At 36.4% G+C, this 15661-nt stretch overlaps 1 protein-coding gene across 17 annotated transcripts in view; it reads right to left on the reverse strand.

The window, feature by feature from the left end:
• Window positions 1–15661, reverse strand: part of ERC2 (ELKS/RAB6-interacting/CAST family member 2) — a 416897-nt gene that overhangs the window by 109560 nt on the left and 291676 nt on the right. For all 17 annotated transcript variants that reach the window (XR_008451688.1, XR_008451687.1, XR_008451686.1 and 14 more), the window contains one exon: window positions 10367–10501. Coding sequence is in view for 1 of the 17 variants with exons in the window: in XM_054076666.1 (XP_053932641.1) it covers window positions 10367–10501 (135 nt within the window). In the remaining 16 variants the exon portion in view is untranslated. The remainder of the gene's footprint in view (window positions 1–10366; window positions 10502–15661) is intronic.

Below are 15661 nucleotides of genomic sequence, written 5' to 3' on the forward strand. Positions count from 1 at the left end.
GTTACTCACAAAATACTGAATGACTGTTTGATCGCTGTTAACCAACACATACAGAAAAGGAGGCAGCTCTGTTCTCTAGCAGAAAAAAAGTGAGACAGAGATCTATAGGATGTAATTACACTGCCACTATGGTACATAGTGCATCAGTTCTGGATGACTTGAAGATTTAATCAAGACTTAGACACTCTCTAATAGTTACAGCTAACTTTATTCAAAATCATTCTTAAAAAATGAAGAGTTAGTGAGGAAAAAGGTCAGGTCCAGATTACGATCATGGTCTACTTCACCTTCAACATCTACGGTTTATAAACATCTTCTTTCATCTTTTTTTCTCATATCTGTTTTAGTGAGAATGTGCCGTGATCTTATTCTTTACAGAGTTTATTGTATATTTTCCAATTTTAGTAATTAAATTAATGAGAAATTAAACACCGTGACCTGCTTTGGCAGACAACTGAATAGAAAAAGAGACACTTACTGGATTTTAAATTTCTAATACTGAGAACAACCTCAAAACCAGTCCCACCATATTGTCTGGTTTTAAAAAAAAATGTATCTATATAGCATTTTGACTTCATGTATACCTACTTCAAAAAAATCCACTCATATCTCATTTTTCATTCCACACACTAATTATTCATAGAAGATAAATAGACTTGCACTAAACAATGTGGAGCTCATCCACATAGCATCCCTATTAAAAACACCCAATGTTTCATAATTGTGTGCCGTACCTAATATGTTATTGTTTAGATTATTATGTCATATATTGATGCTAGGTAATGCACTACTCTAAAAATACTGGGCACTTGATGATAGTTGAGGAGACGAGTAAAATTCCTACAGATATTAGATTTTTTTTCAATTAAATATATGATTAAACAACAAAAACCAAACCATAATTTCATTACATGTGCTGTCACTTTTTAATTTAACAGAAGCCAGAATGTACAGATGCAAGATCTTAAAGGAACATTCAAAGAATTCCCAACACGCAGACAGGTTGTTTGCAAGCCTGCACTATTTCCTTCCAATGCATTGGATCAAGGTTACGAGATAAGACTCAACTATCGGTGTCATTCTGCTGCCTGTTACATTTTAAGGAGTAGATATTTAATGGTGTAAAATCCAACTTAGTGTTAGAGGCAAATAGATAATGTAAGAGAATACAGAACTCTTCATTGAAGTTCTGAGACAAATAAAGTTTATTACACTATTTTTGTATTCTTGACATGCTGTGAAAAAAAAAGCTGCAGTTATGCCTTATCATTTATTAATACTGGATCAGAGGCTTCCAGAATTATGCTTAGTCTTCCATATCAGTGTGTATCCTAAAGAATCATTAATCTATGGCTCTTTCAAACAATAAACGATAATCAAGCAATTTTTCATTAATGTTTGTGTACATTAACTGCTTTTTAAACTGGGATCTTTCATTGGTTTATAGCATCAAGAATAGAAATTCAATAACAAAAACTGCAAAGAAAAATTGCAAATACAGAGAAGCAAAAATGTAAAACTCCCAAGTTCAAAAAATACTATTTGAATTGATGAAGTATTATACATACTTAATTATTATAAAATTATTATAAATTCAAAATATTTAAGATACTAAATGCCTTGTGTTTTTAGGAATGACATCCAAGTCTCTAATTTGGACATATATGTAGGTACAGTAGTGTGGTATAATCTCAAGTACTGTGAAAGCCTTTATACATGGGCTATCCATAAATCATTAACTAACTTTGCTCTGTCTCCAAGACTGAATTCTCTTTAGCAGTGGTGTTGGGGGACCTCCTGGAATGCCTCTTTCATTTACATTTAATCAAAAGGAATTCAGTGTGCCCACTCCAACACCACTTTTAGATATGATCCATAGTGATGTAAGCGGGAATGATTGGGAGATTCAAATACACACACTTGATCAAAACTAAAACTGTAATGCAGATGCACTCAAAGAATCGAAATTCTTCATTATTACTGAATTACTGATTACCTGAAGTGAAAAAAGTAGTGAAACCAACTCAAAAAACAAGAAAGGAAGTACTACCACAACATGGATGAACAGCAAACATCTCTTCATTTTGTGGCATGCAAGTATCTCTATAAAATCTATTCTTTAAATAAAAATTGAAAAAAAAAATCCTAATTTACAATAAATAAATCCTTTTCGACAAAAGCTTTCACAACACAAGCAACACAAAAACTTGATGAGTTGAGCTTTTCTGTCTCTCTTCCCCCAACGGAAGACCCTTCCTGACAAGGCTCATCACATATCCCTCTCATGTGCTGGCACGTTAAGAATTAATGCCTCAACTTGGGTAAAACAAATCTAGTGACAACCTGTTCATCTCCTGAACTAACTTTCCGATGACTGATTTACACCACTCTCCTTATTATAAATGGCTTCAAATGAGTCATTAAACACGGCTCTGGACTGTGAAGCTGTCCTACTTACAGCAAACAATTATAATAATAAATACTAATTTCCTTTTGTGACACAGAAATCTACCTGCTAAGTAATGACATTTCCTTTAAATCACTAACTTAGCCTAAAATTGGAATCTTTCAGAGATACAGGGACTTTTATCTACTACTGAATGTCTAGTGGCAAACGTGGCTGCGCCCTAATCTCACAAAGTCTCCACACACATTAAAATTGACTACAGAAGAGATTTGTGCACGAATGATTTGAAGAACTGAGCCTGTAACCGGAAGGGGGACATTCAAACTGTGGGTTCAGTTAAGGCTTTGGTGCGCAGAGCTCTAAGAGGTCTTTATTTTATGTTTCATTTGTATACTCAAAAAGTTGAATAAATCTTAAAAACGGCTTCAGCCATATGGATTTATGTCACAAAATTTATTTTCAAACCTATCCATAACAGAAGGGACCACAAGTAACAATGCATCATCCAATTATGAAGATGACCATAAAGCCCATCTCATCATTTGCTCTATTTGTATACAGTTAGGTTCAAATCGAACTTAAATAGTAGTGATGGGAGTAAGCGGAAGGTTGTTTCTGACCACTTGCTTTACAACACCCAGACTAGCATTAACATGAATAAGATGTTTCACCAGATACTCATGCATTCTAAAGCTTTATCACTAGATGAAGCGGAAATCCAATGCTTCTTACAAGAAGTGGTCCGTGAAATCAGATTTGCAATGCAAAAATTTATGGTCCCCTTTGTAGTGAAAGCCTGTGACATGTTATCTCGCTTAAGTAACCAGCGCCAGATATGCAACTTTTGTTATCAAGTTACTGTCTCCCAGAAATGCATTTTTGGCTCTTTCAGCTGGTCTAAAGGCCTATTTCAGACTATGATGGTGGCAGCTAATTTTTCTAGTAAGAAATATAAGATAAATGTAAACCTCTATATAAGTGCTGTATATTCTAACACACACATTCAGGGGAAGTGAGGGGGAGAGGTTTATATAGCTAAACATGATCTCAAAAAATTCTTCCATATGTGGAAAAGACTGCAAAGCTAACATATAAATATAGATATATATAAATATACATACTGCGCAGTATGTATACATTTATATCACATTCATTAAACCTCAAAACATAAAATAAATTTATTTCTGTAAGCAAAGGAGAGGTATAACTTTTCAATATACAAAATTGATCTCCTGGAGGTATCATAGACAGCAAAACCTATTTTCTACTTCTTACTTTTACTACAGCTCTGGTTTAGCTGGTATCTTAGTCAAATTGCAGATTTAAAATAATTAAAAGGTTCATGAAAAATTATCTGGCTATGCTATAATTACAATTAAGAGGTTGGAATAACAAAAGCACGACAAACATTACAAAATTATATTAGCTCTTATTTAAATGAGAAACCATGAGTAGAGCACAATGTCTGTAACTGGAAAATGCAAGTATACCAAAATCAAGAATTAGAGCATCCTTGAAAGATGAAATCAAACTCAGGGCAGACTCTTCCAAATTTGAAGGCTCCTCCTTTCGTTCTATCACAAGCACAATGTAATCCACAATGAAAAGTAGGTTTGCAACCAATTAAGTTATCCTCAAAACCTGGGCTTTTGTGGAAGACTATTTCAGTTTTAGGGTAAATCAGACAAATACCTAGAGAGATGATGGAGGCAGGAAAAATTCTCTGTATCTACTGAAATAAGCATATGACAACACTTTCTGACTTTTGAGAAATACTCGAACAGAAACTAGATCCTTATTAGAAGAGAAGTATTTGCCATTCAGTAGTTGTTTAGAGTGAGCGATATAGCTATGATAACTGTGTACAAATAATTTGCAAAATTGACTTTTTACTTGTGACCACGATACAAATAGGATTTTATTGCAGTCAGTTCAACAAGTCTGAGCAAGATGTGATATGAATCACGGCTTCTTTGTTCCACAGGAGGATATGTGTAGCAAAGATGAAAAATTAGAGGAAATATCTAAAAATGTGAAAGCATTTATATGACTAATTTGCCCTGCACTCCTGAGTTCTCAAAACACTAATTAATTCAGCACAATACTAGTTATTTACAGTGGATAGGCCTGGGATTGTTTATACTGAATGTACCGACAAGCAAACCTTGCCCTGCCCAAATTCCTAAATTAAATAAATCCATGTGACTCCAATGAGCTTAGTGCAGGCTCAGCACTGTGCTAATGCAATTGCGTGCTTCCTTGCAGCTTGAGGCACCAGCAGAACAAGTTCACATACATTTAGTGAACAGACAAGAGCAAGCTCACTCCTGCCCAAATAAGATGTGTAAACATACAGGATAAAGAAACACACAGAATATTAACAAAATCTAGGTCAGGGAGGGAGTCAATAATTCCAATTTACTGCATGTATAGCTGTATCATATCACTTCTTTGACATACTAAAATGTCACTTGTCCTTTGGGTTTTCCCCTTTTTTTTGTTTCTTCTTTCTTGAACAACTGAAGTCAACGTTTTAATGTTGCCGAAAACTCCCAGACATGACATTTCAGTTTTCCAGATACTAAACTTCTGCCCAGACTGAACTTTCTACTCATGGTCTAAAGAAATTTGAAGAATTTTACACTTTTATAAGCTAAAATCATCTGGTTTGCTTTATGTTCCATTTTAAGTTGTGTTGTTTGGGTATGTGAGGGTTTTTTTAAAAAGACAAATCCCAGTTTTGATATTCTTGAAGCCTATTCAGGAGTTTGGCAATTTCCCAGTCTTGCTACAGAATATAAGGCATTGTACTAACAGCCAGGGCTGCCAAAATACACAAAGTAGCATGCACTCCTTTTCCCTAAAATTATATAGGGTTTGATAGTGTTTTGCAGATCAGGATCCAGACACTAAAATAAGAATTGCTGTTTGACTGTCCCGTGGCTCTGATTTCAAAGTCATCTACCCCAAACAAAATTCCATCTGACCTGTGAAAAGTTTCTCACATATCATCTTTCAGCAACTCCAAGGATATTTAGCAGTTCCAGCCGATGAACAAAGACATGGTGCCAAGACCAGTGGCCAATTTACAAATCAATAAACACTTTTTTGAGCGCACCTGCTCTACTTCAAAAAGTTTGTTTTCAGTGGAATACTCCTTCCGAGCAAGTCAGACTGTTGTCAAGTTTTGTGCATCACTGCATGTGATTTCTTTTCTCAAATTAATGAGTTTAATAGCATGCTTTAAAAATTCCTTTTAAGACAATATGTATTGAATAGTAACACAGCTATCGGATAGTTCTTTAAAAGCTGGTTTTCTGACTGGAGAGTGGCAGTAAGGGAAGCTTCATGGTTACACACTGCCCCTTCATTGTTCTAATAAAGGAGACTTTTTCTATAGGTAAGTGGATAGTTCAAAAACTGTGAACTAACTTTCAGGTAAACCTCTTTGCTGAGATTGCAGAGTAATGGAAAACTTGATGGTCAGTTTGTCACAAATTACTTCTAAACACCACCACCTCGTCATCAAAAATGTTTCAAATAGGAACAAAATCTCTACATAGCCAGACTGGATTAAAAAAAAATGTAAAAAGACATGCTACATGCTTATGACACCACGTGACATTCCATCTTCAATTACAGCTTCTAAGAATAGGGCCAACTTTTTGGAAAGCAGCCAGCTCTTACAGCCTTATGGCATGCACTATCATATTCATATTTTTCTAAAACTCAGATTCTTTTTTATGAGAATATCATCTCTCATCATAAAACAAAATTAAAATATATTTGTAGCCTTGGCGACCATGGAGTAAAGCATTCAACTTTGATTCCACTACAGCTTGGGAATTCAGGAAACTCTTAAGAGATGAGAAACACCTTACATTTTATGTCTAAAAATCTCCACTACCATGGGAAGTAAGATTTGATAGTTCTTATAATCATCAGGATTGGCAATAAAGTCCTAAAGTATGAAAATTCTTTGAATGTTATGCCTTCAGTCTTCCATTGTGTGGACGTAGATTCAAGTTCCTACATAAGCCCTCTCACATCACAGGAATGCCATCAAACTAACTTAAGTATATCCTAGATAGGTGCATGTCATGGTTTACCTACACAACTTCTTTTAAGTTCCTTTTGTAAGTAGAGATGCTGCTTTTAATTTTAATAATCAAGTACAGTTTTTTACTACTTAGGCCGTAAGCAGCAACTTGAACTTAGGACCTTTCAACCACACAGCAAAGCTCTCATGATCTTGAATTAAAAAAGAGTTGTAGGTGATAGCAAAAGAATGCTATTTGTTACATGGATGCTATCCTACAGCTGGAGATCTGTCGTGTGCCAAGAAGTTAAGGACTGTTTGAGAGACAGCAAGGAATGTAAAATGCACATGGAAATTAATAGTAAGTGAATAAACTAAAGCCTGAAACTACAAACAGGATACAAATATGGAGGGGATTCAGAGATTAGAAAACCAAAGGAAATGAGATGTCTCAATTTGACCAGACTTGTGGTTATGCGATAGTTGATTAGTAACTCACAGCCCTGATACTAAAAGTGCAAGAAAAAAAAATGACAAAAGGACTGCAGCACAGTCAGAGAGGTGTGGCAGGAAATACAAATGTGCTGATTCCTATCAACCCCCAACAGTGACTGCAATTTCCTTCAAGAGCACCACAGTCACTTTTGTGACACAAACAGGCGCTTCCTTCAAAACAGTTTCAATACAGGGAAGAAAACTGAATGGTGATGTGCGCTCTCAACAAGCTTTGCAATGACACCGAGCTGTGTGGCACAGTCCACATGCTGGAGGGAAGGGATGCCATCCAGAGGGACCTGGACAGGCTTGAGAGGTGGGCCTGTGCTAATGGTATGAGATTCAACAGGGTCAAGTGCGAGGCCCTGGCACTTTGGTCAGGGCAATCCCAAGCACAAATACAGGCTGCGCAGAGATGGATTGAGAGTAGCCCTGAAGAGGAGGACTTGGGGCGTGCTGGTGGATAAGAAGCTCAACATGAGCCGGCAATGTGCACCCGCAGCCCAGAAAGCCAACCGTATCCTGAGCTGCATGAAAAGAAGCGTGGTCTACCCCTCTCTTGTGAGAACTCATCTGGAGCCCTGAACGGTGGAGTCCTCAGCACAGGAAGGACATGGATCAGAGTGAGTCCAGAGGAAGTCATGAAGATGATCAGAGCGCTGGAGCACCTCCCATATGAGGACAGGCTGAGAGAGTTGGGGTTGTTCAGCCTGGAGAAGAGAAGGCTCCAGGGAGACCTTATAGCGACCTTCCAGTACTTAAAACAGGCCTACAGGAAAGATGGGGAGGGGCTCTTTATCATGGATTGCAGGGATAGGATTAGGGGGAATGGATTTAAGCTGAAACAAGGTAGATTTAGACTAGATATTCAGAAGAACTTTTTTTACTGTGAGGGTGGTGAAGCACTGGCATAGGCTGCGCAGAAAAGTTGTGATGCCCCATCCCTGGAGCTGTTTAAGGCCAGGTTGGATGAGGCTTTGATCAAACTGATCAAGGGGAAGGTACCTCTGCCCGTGGCAGGGGGTTGGAACTGGATGATCTTTAAGGTCCCTTCCAACCCAAACCATTCTATGATTCTATGAGGGCAACTGAGGCCAAGAGAAAAAGGTTTTAAAGAAAACCAGTAAGTATGTAGAGGTGAGAAATAATAGAGATGGGGAGATGGACAGTAAGCTTTGTGATGAAGTCTATACTATGGGGCAGGACAGCTTCTAAATATGGAAATTCAAATTTATTTAGCCATGGGGTGTTTTTTGTTCCAGACGGATCCTGGATGCAATGATCCAGATTAGATTACAGTAATGCACTCTACAAGGGGCTACACATTACAACTCCTTGGAAACTGAAGCTAGTACAGAATGCTTATTAAGCTCATTTTCATGCTAGGAGTATTACACCCGCACTCCAGGATACACACGGACTGCCAAAATGTTTCCAGGTGGAAATTAAGAAAGACTGCCAACTCTCAAGCCATAACTGAAGAGAATAAATTTAAGTTTTTAGTGCAAAGCTGCAAAATTATCTTTTTTCCCAAGTTTTTAAAGGACTAGCAAAAATGGTTACTATCGCAATGTTATTGACATGGCAGCACTCAATCTCCAGAAATGTATTTATATCAAATAAAAATGAGATGCACCAACATAACTAGGGAACATATCGTGACGCACTGTAACATGACCATATGTATGGGCAGAGGAGAGTTAGAGAGTCTTCCTACTACTTGTGAAGTTTTCTTGAGTCTTCCCCAGAGTTTAGGTCCAGACATACAAGAGTAACAAAAGTTGCCAACCTATACCTTTCCCTAAACAGAAGAGTTAAAAAAGAGGGATAAAGACAAGAAGTGGCTGGAAACTTGGCTTTGCTCCCTAGCAGCAGCCAGAAGACTTAAACACATCCACTACAGCAAAGGTGCCCAAATAGTTCCTTAGAGAGATGTCAGAGACTCCGTCCTTTGCTACATCTAGAACCACGCTGCCACACGCTGCCCATAGCAGGATATGATATCAAGTAATAGTTAAAGCAAAAATATAACCATTAAACCAAAACGTCAATACCTGAACCGAACAGCACCACATAAAAAGTATGCTTATTCCAAGAAGGGTGTATGTGTATTTTTCTTCCTAGTCTAGTGGCACACCACTCTCTTTAAAGAGGGTATAGACTCACAGTAGCATATATACAGAAATTTACATCAGTAAGCAGGAAATGCCTTATTCTTCCTTACGAATATATACTCAAATACACACTTTTACAGCCATATATAATAACATACATGTATTTCTCTCTATATGTGTAGCATATACATTGGAAAATCTATTATTATCCATAGAAATAAGAAATGTTTCAGGATTAACACTGTATATTCGACCATCTCTTTCTCTCCAGAATTTGTGCAAAAACTTTCAGAAAGCCTCCCTAGCATTCACTAAATTAAATGCCATTTATGTTACACCATAGGCACCACTTTCTTGTCTCTTTACAAAATTAAAAACACTGTGCTGATTTACAAGCTTATTATTTTCTCAGTTTATTCTCTGGTTTCAAGCCATTAGCAGTATGTTGGATTACAGTCATCAAAAACCATGCATCAGGAATTTATAAGTAATAGACTACTGAATGCAAATTACAGATTTCTGTGTCACATGACAATCAAAGAATGCCGTACAGAACAGTGAACAAACCAACACAAAAAGTAAAAAGAGAAATCATGATTGAAAAATATAAGCTAAAGCAACGACTAAAGTTCAGTCACGATCATCATCGACTGTGCTGTTCTCAAAGATCATTTCAGCAAGGACTTCGTAATGAATCTCCTGTTTGCTTGCTCTACAAGTAAACATTTGCTGAGCTAATCCGCTGTCCCCAGAGTCTGCGGAAGTTCAGGGATGGCAGTACTTCAGGAGAACACCTACTCCAAGCCCAATGCACCGATACAAGATGAAATAAAGCTATTATCACATACTAGATATTCATCTAACCTGTTCTTAAAAATATTTTATGTATTCAAAGACTTATGCCTCCCCTTTAGTACTTCCTAGACTAAACAACCCCAGCTACTTAAGCTTTGCCCATATGTCATGCTCTCTAAAACTCCAATCATTCTTGTTGCTTTCTTTTTGTCCCTTGTAAAAATGTACCTAAAAATTAATATACAAATGAAAGTATTCATTTGTATATAACATATATACAGTGGGATAGTGTTAAAGGCCTTATGAATTCAAAGCACGTCACAGCTAGCACTCCATGCTTTAGCCACAAACCCAGTTACAATATCAAATTATTTCAGGGATGGAACTATCAAAGCTATTAGTTTCAGTTCAAAGAAGACATCATTTATTTATTATTTCTTTGGAATGTTTGTTTTGTCTTGAAACCTCAAAATAGTAATATTATAGAAGTGAAGGCGAAAAAAAGAGGCGACTAACCTGATCTGGAGAGGGTCTGTGGTTGGAGTGCTGTGGCCTCCCAGGAGATCGATGGTGATGGTGGTGGTGATGGTGGTGGTAGTGGTGATGGTCATCATCGTAGTTATCTGCCATCAGTTTCATTCTGTTTTGTGTCTGTTTAAGATGTAAAACAAGACAATTCCGTTACATGCTGGAATAAAATACTCTAAAAGTGTTTCAGGAGGATTCAAGTTCTTTCTCAGCTCTCTTTTGGGTTTTGGTTTTTTTTTTGCAGTTGTAAGTATCTAACAATAGAAGTCCAGGCTGCTGGCTCACAAAGAAAAGTAAACAGAAATAGCAAAAGATAACAAAGTATGTGAACACATCTTCTGTCTCAGTTTTCGCGTGAGTAAAATTCCAGAATGAAATAAGTAAAGGATATGATCAAGGATGTTATGTTTGACGGGTGTCAACAAAGGCATTCAGCTTTTCTAAATTGAGTATTTTAGAACAGTTTCCTCTTATTTCCAGTTTAGTACTATACCACAGCAATTAATTTGTAAAATCTCACTGAAAGGAATATTAAGGGTACTTCAAATATTTACAGCTAGCTACTGAGATAAGTCAACAACAATCACAAAGTTATACTAAAAAATCTAGTTTGGCTTAATTATTTTAATTGTGCACCAGGATGTTAAGCAGTAACATAAAAGAACTGGAAAACTATCTGATACAGACACAGGCAATTAAAGAAATCAGTCATTATGGAATTTGACACGTTAGTGAATCAAAGTAAGTCTTGGATATGAATCTTTAAAACAAAAATCAACACTTAGCTGCTGCCACGTACAGATAATAAAATCTATGTCATCGTGAGATAGCACTCACACTCTTTATCACTCTTACAATTATTCTGTACCATGAAATACGCAGACTGGGATAACTCAAACCTTGCTCATAATACCAAAAATACCTTAATATCAATTGCCCAAAACCAGTGGATACAGTACTTATTTTCCTGTTAGGAGGGCTGAAGTCTGTCTTGGGCAAAGTTGTTTATCTGTAATCCAGTGTTCCTGATTTTTGTACTAACAAAACCCAGAAGAAAATGCTGCCAACTCTCAAAGACCTCTTGCAAAACTAGAAGAATCAATTAGAGACATATACAATTAATATCATGCAGATGACAGATGTGCACATGCTTTAGCCACTGTCAGACTCTTTGTGAGCATCTCCATAGCACTAAAAGAGAATCTTCTCAGTGTCTTACAGAACAAATGCTCTCCACAGGTGGATTCCTTTGAACAGGAATTGCAGTGGCACTATATGGTACCATTTCACATTTTTAATATTATGTTCTGCGCAGTTGGAAACCTTTCATTATCTTCCTCCCAGACAAGAAGATGGAAGCCTAAGCCATATGAATTTCAGCTATGGATTTCTACCAATTTTGCCAGAAGACCAACTCAATCTAAATCATCATTGGTCTATTTGTCTTCAGATACAAAAAAGGAAGGCCTTCTGAACAAAAGAGTGAAAAAGATGGAGAATTAATAGAGAAATAACCCACCTACTGTAAACACTGTAATATCCTGCCTATTTGGGGAAGCTCCTAACATTTTATTAGTTTATTTTCTTATCAATGAATAGCCTTAAATTTCCTACCTTTCAACTCTATTCCATAAAAGAATGCAAAAGTTAAACAAGAAGATATATGCAATCCTAAAAGTGTCCCCTATAATGAGGTGTTGGGGATTAGACATGTCATGGGATAAGAACCGTAAATGAATTATGTCATCTTTCTAATTTGGTGCTGAAATATAAATAAACTACTTCTAACGTTTCTTCCTTTTGGATGCCAGACTGCAGCAAAATGTGCACAGAGAAATGTCAATGCTGTAGTAGGCTTCCTTCAGTGCGCCTGTTCTGGAAGCAAAGCACATAAGAAATCTGAAAGGAGAATTTCTTGTCCACTCAAGCGATTATCAAACCACCCAAGCTTTTACATAACTTGTGATTATCATTAATTTGTTAAAATTATGCTAAATATTGTACAAAATACTATCTTTGAAAACTTTTGGGGGTTATTTGTTAGCTCTTCACAAAGATAACTAATATGATCTTGAGGTTCTGTTTTTCTTCGCCGTGCCTACTGCCACAGCGCTATACTTCCACACTGAACCATATTTGCCAGTTATGCTTAACAAGTACAAAACACGGTATGATTTCAAACTTTTTAAAGCAGGACTTCTGAGGAGGTTGAACAGAAGGATTTTCAGTGGAGGAACAAAAGTAAAGCCATCCAGAGGAACAATTCAATCCTTTTCAGGTCCTTCTAGACAAAAATCCATAACATTACTTCTGTTTGCTTCCCTCGCTATCTCTTTTAATCTTTAGTAGACTTTCAAATGCTGGATATATTTTTATTTGAGGAAGAAATTAATTAACCCCACTGGCACTTGTTCAGGGCTTCACACCCTTGCATTTACATAGAAGAACCTACACAAACACACAGAAAGGCGTATACATTTTAGGACATTGGTTTATCAGAGAGAGTAAAATCCTCACGGTCTGGGTCCCACACCAACACACTAGGACACTGCTTCAGTACTGACCGTGAAGGAAAAATACCACCTACTGATTTGGCAATGCCATCATGTCCTGCAACATCTTCAGCATACTTGAAAATTTCCTACTCTGTAGCATCCAAGACGTTTTCTTATATTACTTCTGAAAACACAATACATTATTCAATACGACTTTTCTGGATGATTTTGATCTTGAAATATACAATAGATAAAAATTGTAGTGATGATTATGGGTGCATTTAAACTGTGCCATATCTAATTTGCATCAAATGATACTCTGCAAAATTATAATACTATGCAGTATTTCCATATCTGAAAGTTCTATTATGTAGTTCAAAATTTTATGCACACTTTCCTCTCAGAATTATTATTCTTTTTCTCCCAAAAACAGAGTTTCTCAAAATTTACATAGTCAAGGCTTTGACAACAAAATTATCTTATCAACAGTTCTTTCTGAAAATGCCTGGTGAACACCAGGCCCACACCTGCCAAAGAGCAGGTTTTAATTTGGATTTCTACCAGGAGAGAAAAAAACGCTAACTTGTAAAATGCAGCAATTAACCAACTGCATTTCGTGCAGACCACGGATAACCTTATTAGTTTCAGCCTAAAGAGTTTCCTCAGATTTTTTTTTTTTCCTCTAAATGTATTGACTACGTTCAATAAATACTGCATCCATTTTGAAATAAAAGAATCATAGTGGAATTAAAAGCAGCTTAAATCTAGGTGCATAGGTATATTAACCCCTAGGGCTTGAAACAGTTGTCTTTGATCATTCAATATCACTATTTGCTAAGCTGTCAGGGTCATGAATGGTATGTGTAACTGAATTTTTAACCCACTTACCGAAGAATTTATGATCTAGCACTGTAGGAAAACTGTCAGGTATTTCTTGCCCTCCTAAAATTCTGTTGAGTTTAAGTAAGGATCTACTGAAGTGAAATGAAAGCCTTTGATTGACTGGCAACAGACTAAATAGCTTAGCAGCAATCTGTAACTGTAAAACTAGAATATTAAAGCTGTCTTTTAAAAAATATTTTAGCAAGGTGGCAATAGCGAACTATGCTTTGATCTGTCATCTGATTCAAGTTAACAACAAAACTCTCATGAATGAGGTTCAAATGAGGAAAAACAGTGAGATTTGTTGCTCTGCAATATAGGTGTAAAACCATTCAAAAGCCATTATTTTCCTTTGGATTTTCTTCTCAATCTCTCTTCACTGAATGAAATTTGAAACGTTTCTAGAATCTTCAGTTTCAACAGGGTATGATCTTTCCCTAAATAACATAGAAGAGAGGCAGATATAAGGCATATAATCTATCCTGGGTCTATCCTGCAGCCTAATTATTAAGGCATGGAATCTAAAATCTAGCGACCTGCATTGTAGCTTTAATTCGGCAATGGCCTCTTGTTGTGTTCAATGACACAGAACAGCTTGTTTCTTGAACCCAGATTGTATCGTGCAATTGGAAAACAAGCATGCTAATGTTTCCACAAAGCTCTTTGAGATCTCCGTGTGGCAGACGTTTAGTTCTAGTCTTCCTGATTTTTACTAATTAATTAATTTGAGCTTTTTTTACCCAAGACAATCATTTTAGAAAGCACAAGTATAATCTTCTCTTAATTTTGAATTCCAGAAGGTAAGGATCTAAAAAATTGTGTGCCTAAGACTATAAAGTTCACCAGGTTTACCCGAAAGTTGCTTAAACTTAGTGGAATTAACCTGGATTTATGAAAGCGTGTGCAACTACAGTTTGTTTTCCAGTATGAATCCATTGCTTCAGGCCTGAATTCCATTAGCTGAGCATAAAGAAAATGTTTGCTAATTAAGTCAGCTCTGTGCTTATTCTCTCCAAATAAAATGAGTTTTCATGTCAGAACAATATTTTTACACACTCTTTGGAAACATTACTGAAGACGAGTGAAGAATTTCTTATCGTTTCTCCTGCTACGCAACACAGAAGTTGGTAACTGTCATAGACTGCAATTTATATCTGATTTGTTATTTGTTAAGTTACCCTTAATTAAATATTGGACAATAAATGCTGTAGTTGGCCTCAAACTTAAAGTTCACCAAATTACATTTGTCCCTCAAAATCTGTTGAAGGATGATAACAGTTTGCATGAAATTAGGACTTTACGAAAACACCATATATATTCATTAAAAAAACAAAATAGTCCACAATGTAGATTGTTACATTTGTCTAACAGAGGCAGTCCTGAAAAGCAGCTACAAAAGGCATTTCAGAAGGCAACACAGAATGCTGTGTTTCTAAGCAACCCTTATTGTGACCTCTAAGACCAAAAAAGTCATCACAAGCTACAATGAAAATTAAAATTAAATACTGTGAAAAACATGTATTTTTAGAACTTGATTAAGTTCACCCCTTAATTATTCTTTTTTAAATCTTAAGGAAGTTTCCATTTATTTCACGTTTGTTGCCTGATCAGCAGTAAAGACCAAAACCACTAAGTACACGTTCCAACCCTGGAACCTCTAAAAACATGTTCAACATCACTGTCATTTAGTTCCATCTTCTTTGAGCATCTCAAGCTTACTAAAGAACAAGCATCCTGCACAAGTCATTTGATAATAAGCCAAATAATGAGCTTAATTTGCCATCTGGGAAAGAAATTTAAGAAATATTCCACTGCAAAGTTTCACTTGAAACTTCCTTTGCTAAATTTCTTGATATACTGAAGAGATGTTTGAGCACTGGTTCACTAATTTTCTAGCTGAAGCAAA

The sequence above is a fragment of the Cuculus canorus genome, chromosome 11 (genome assembly GCF_017976375.1).
Source record: "Cuculus canorus isolate bCucCan1 chromosome 11, bCucCan1.pri, whole genome shotgun sequence".
NCBI lineage: Eukaryota > Metazoa > Chordata > Aves > Cuculiformes > Cuculidae > Cuculus > Cuculus canorus.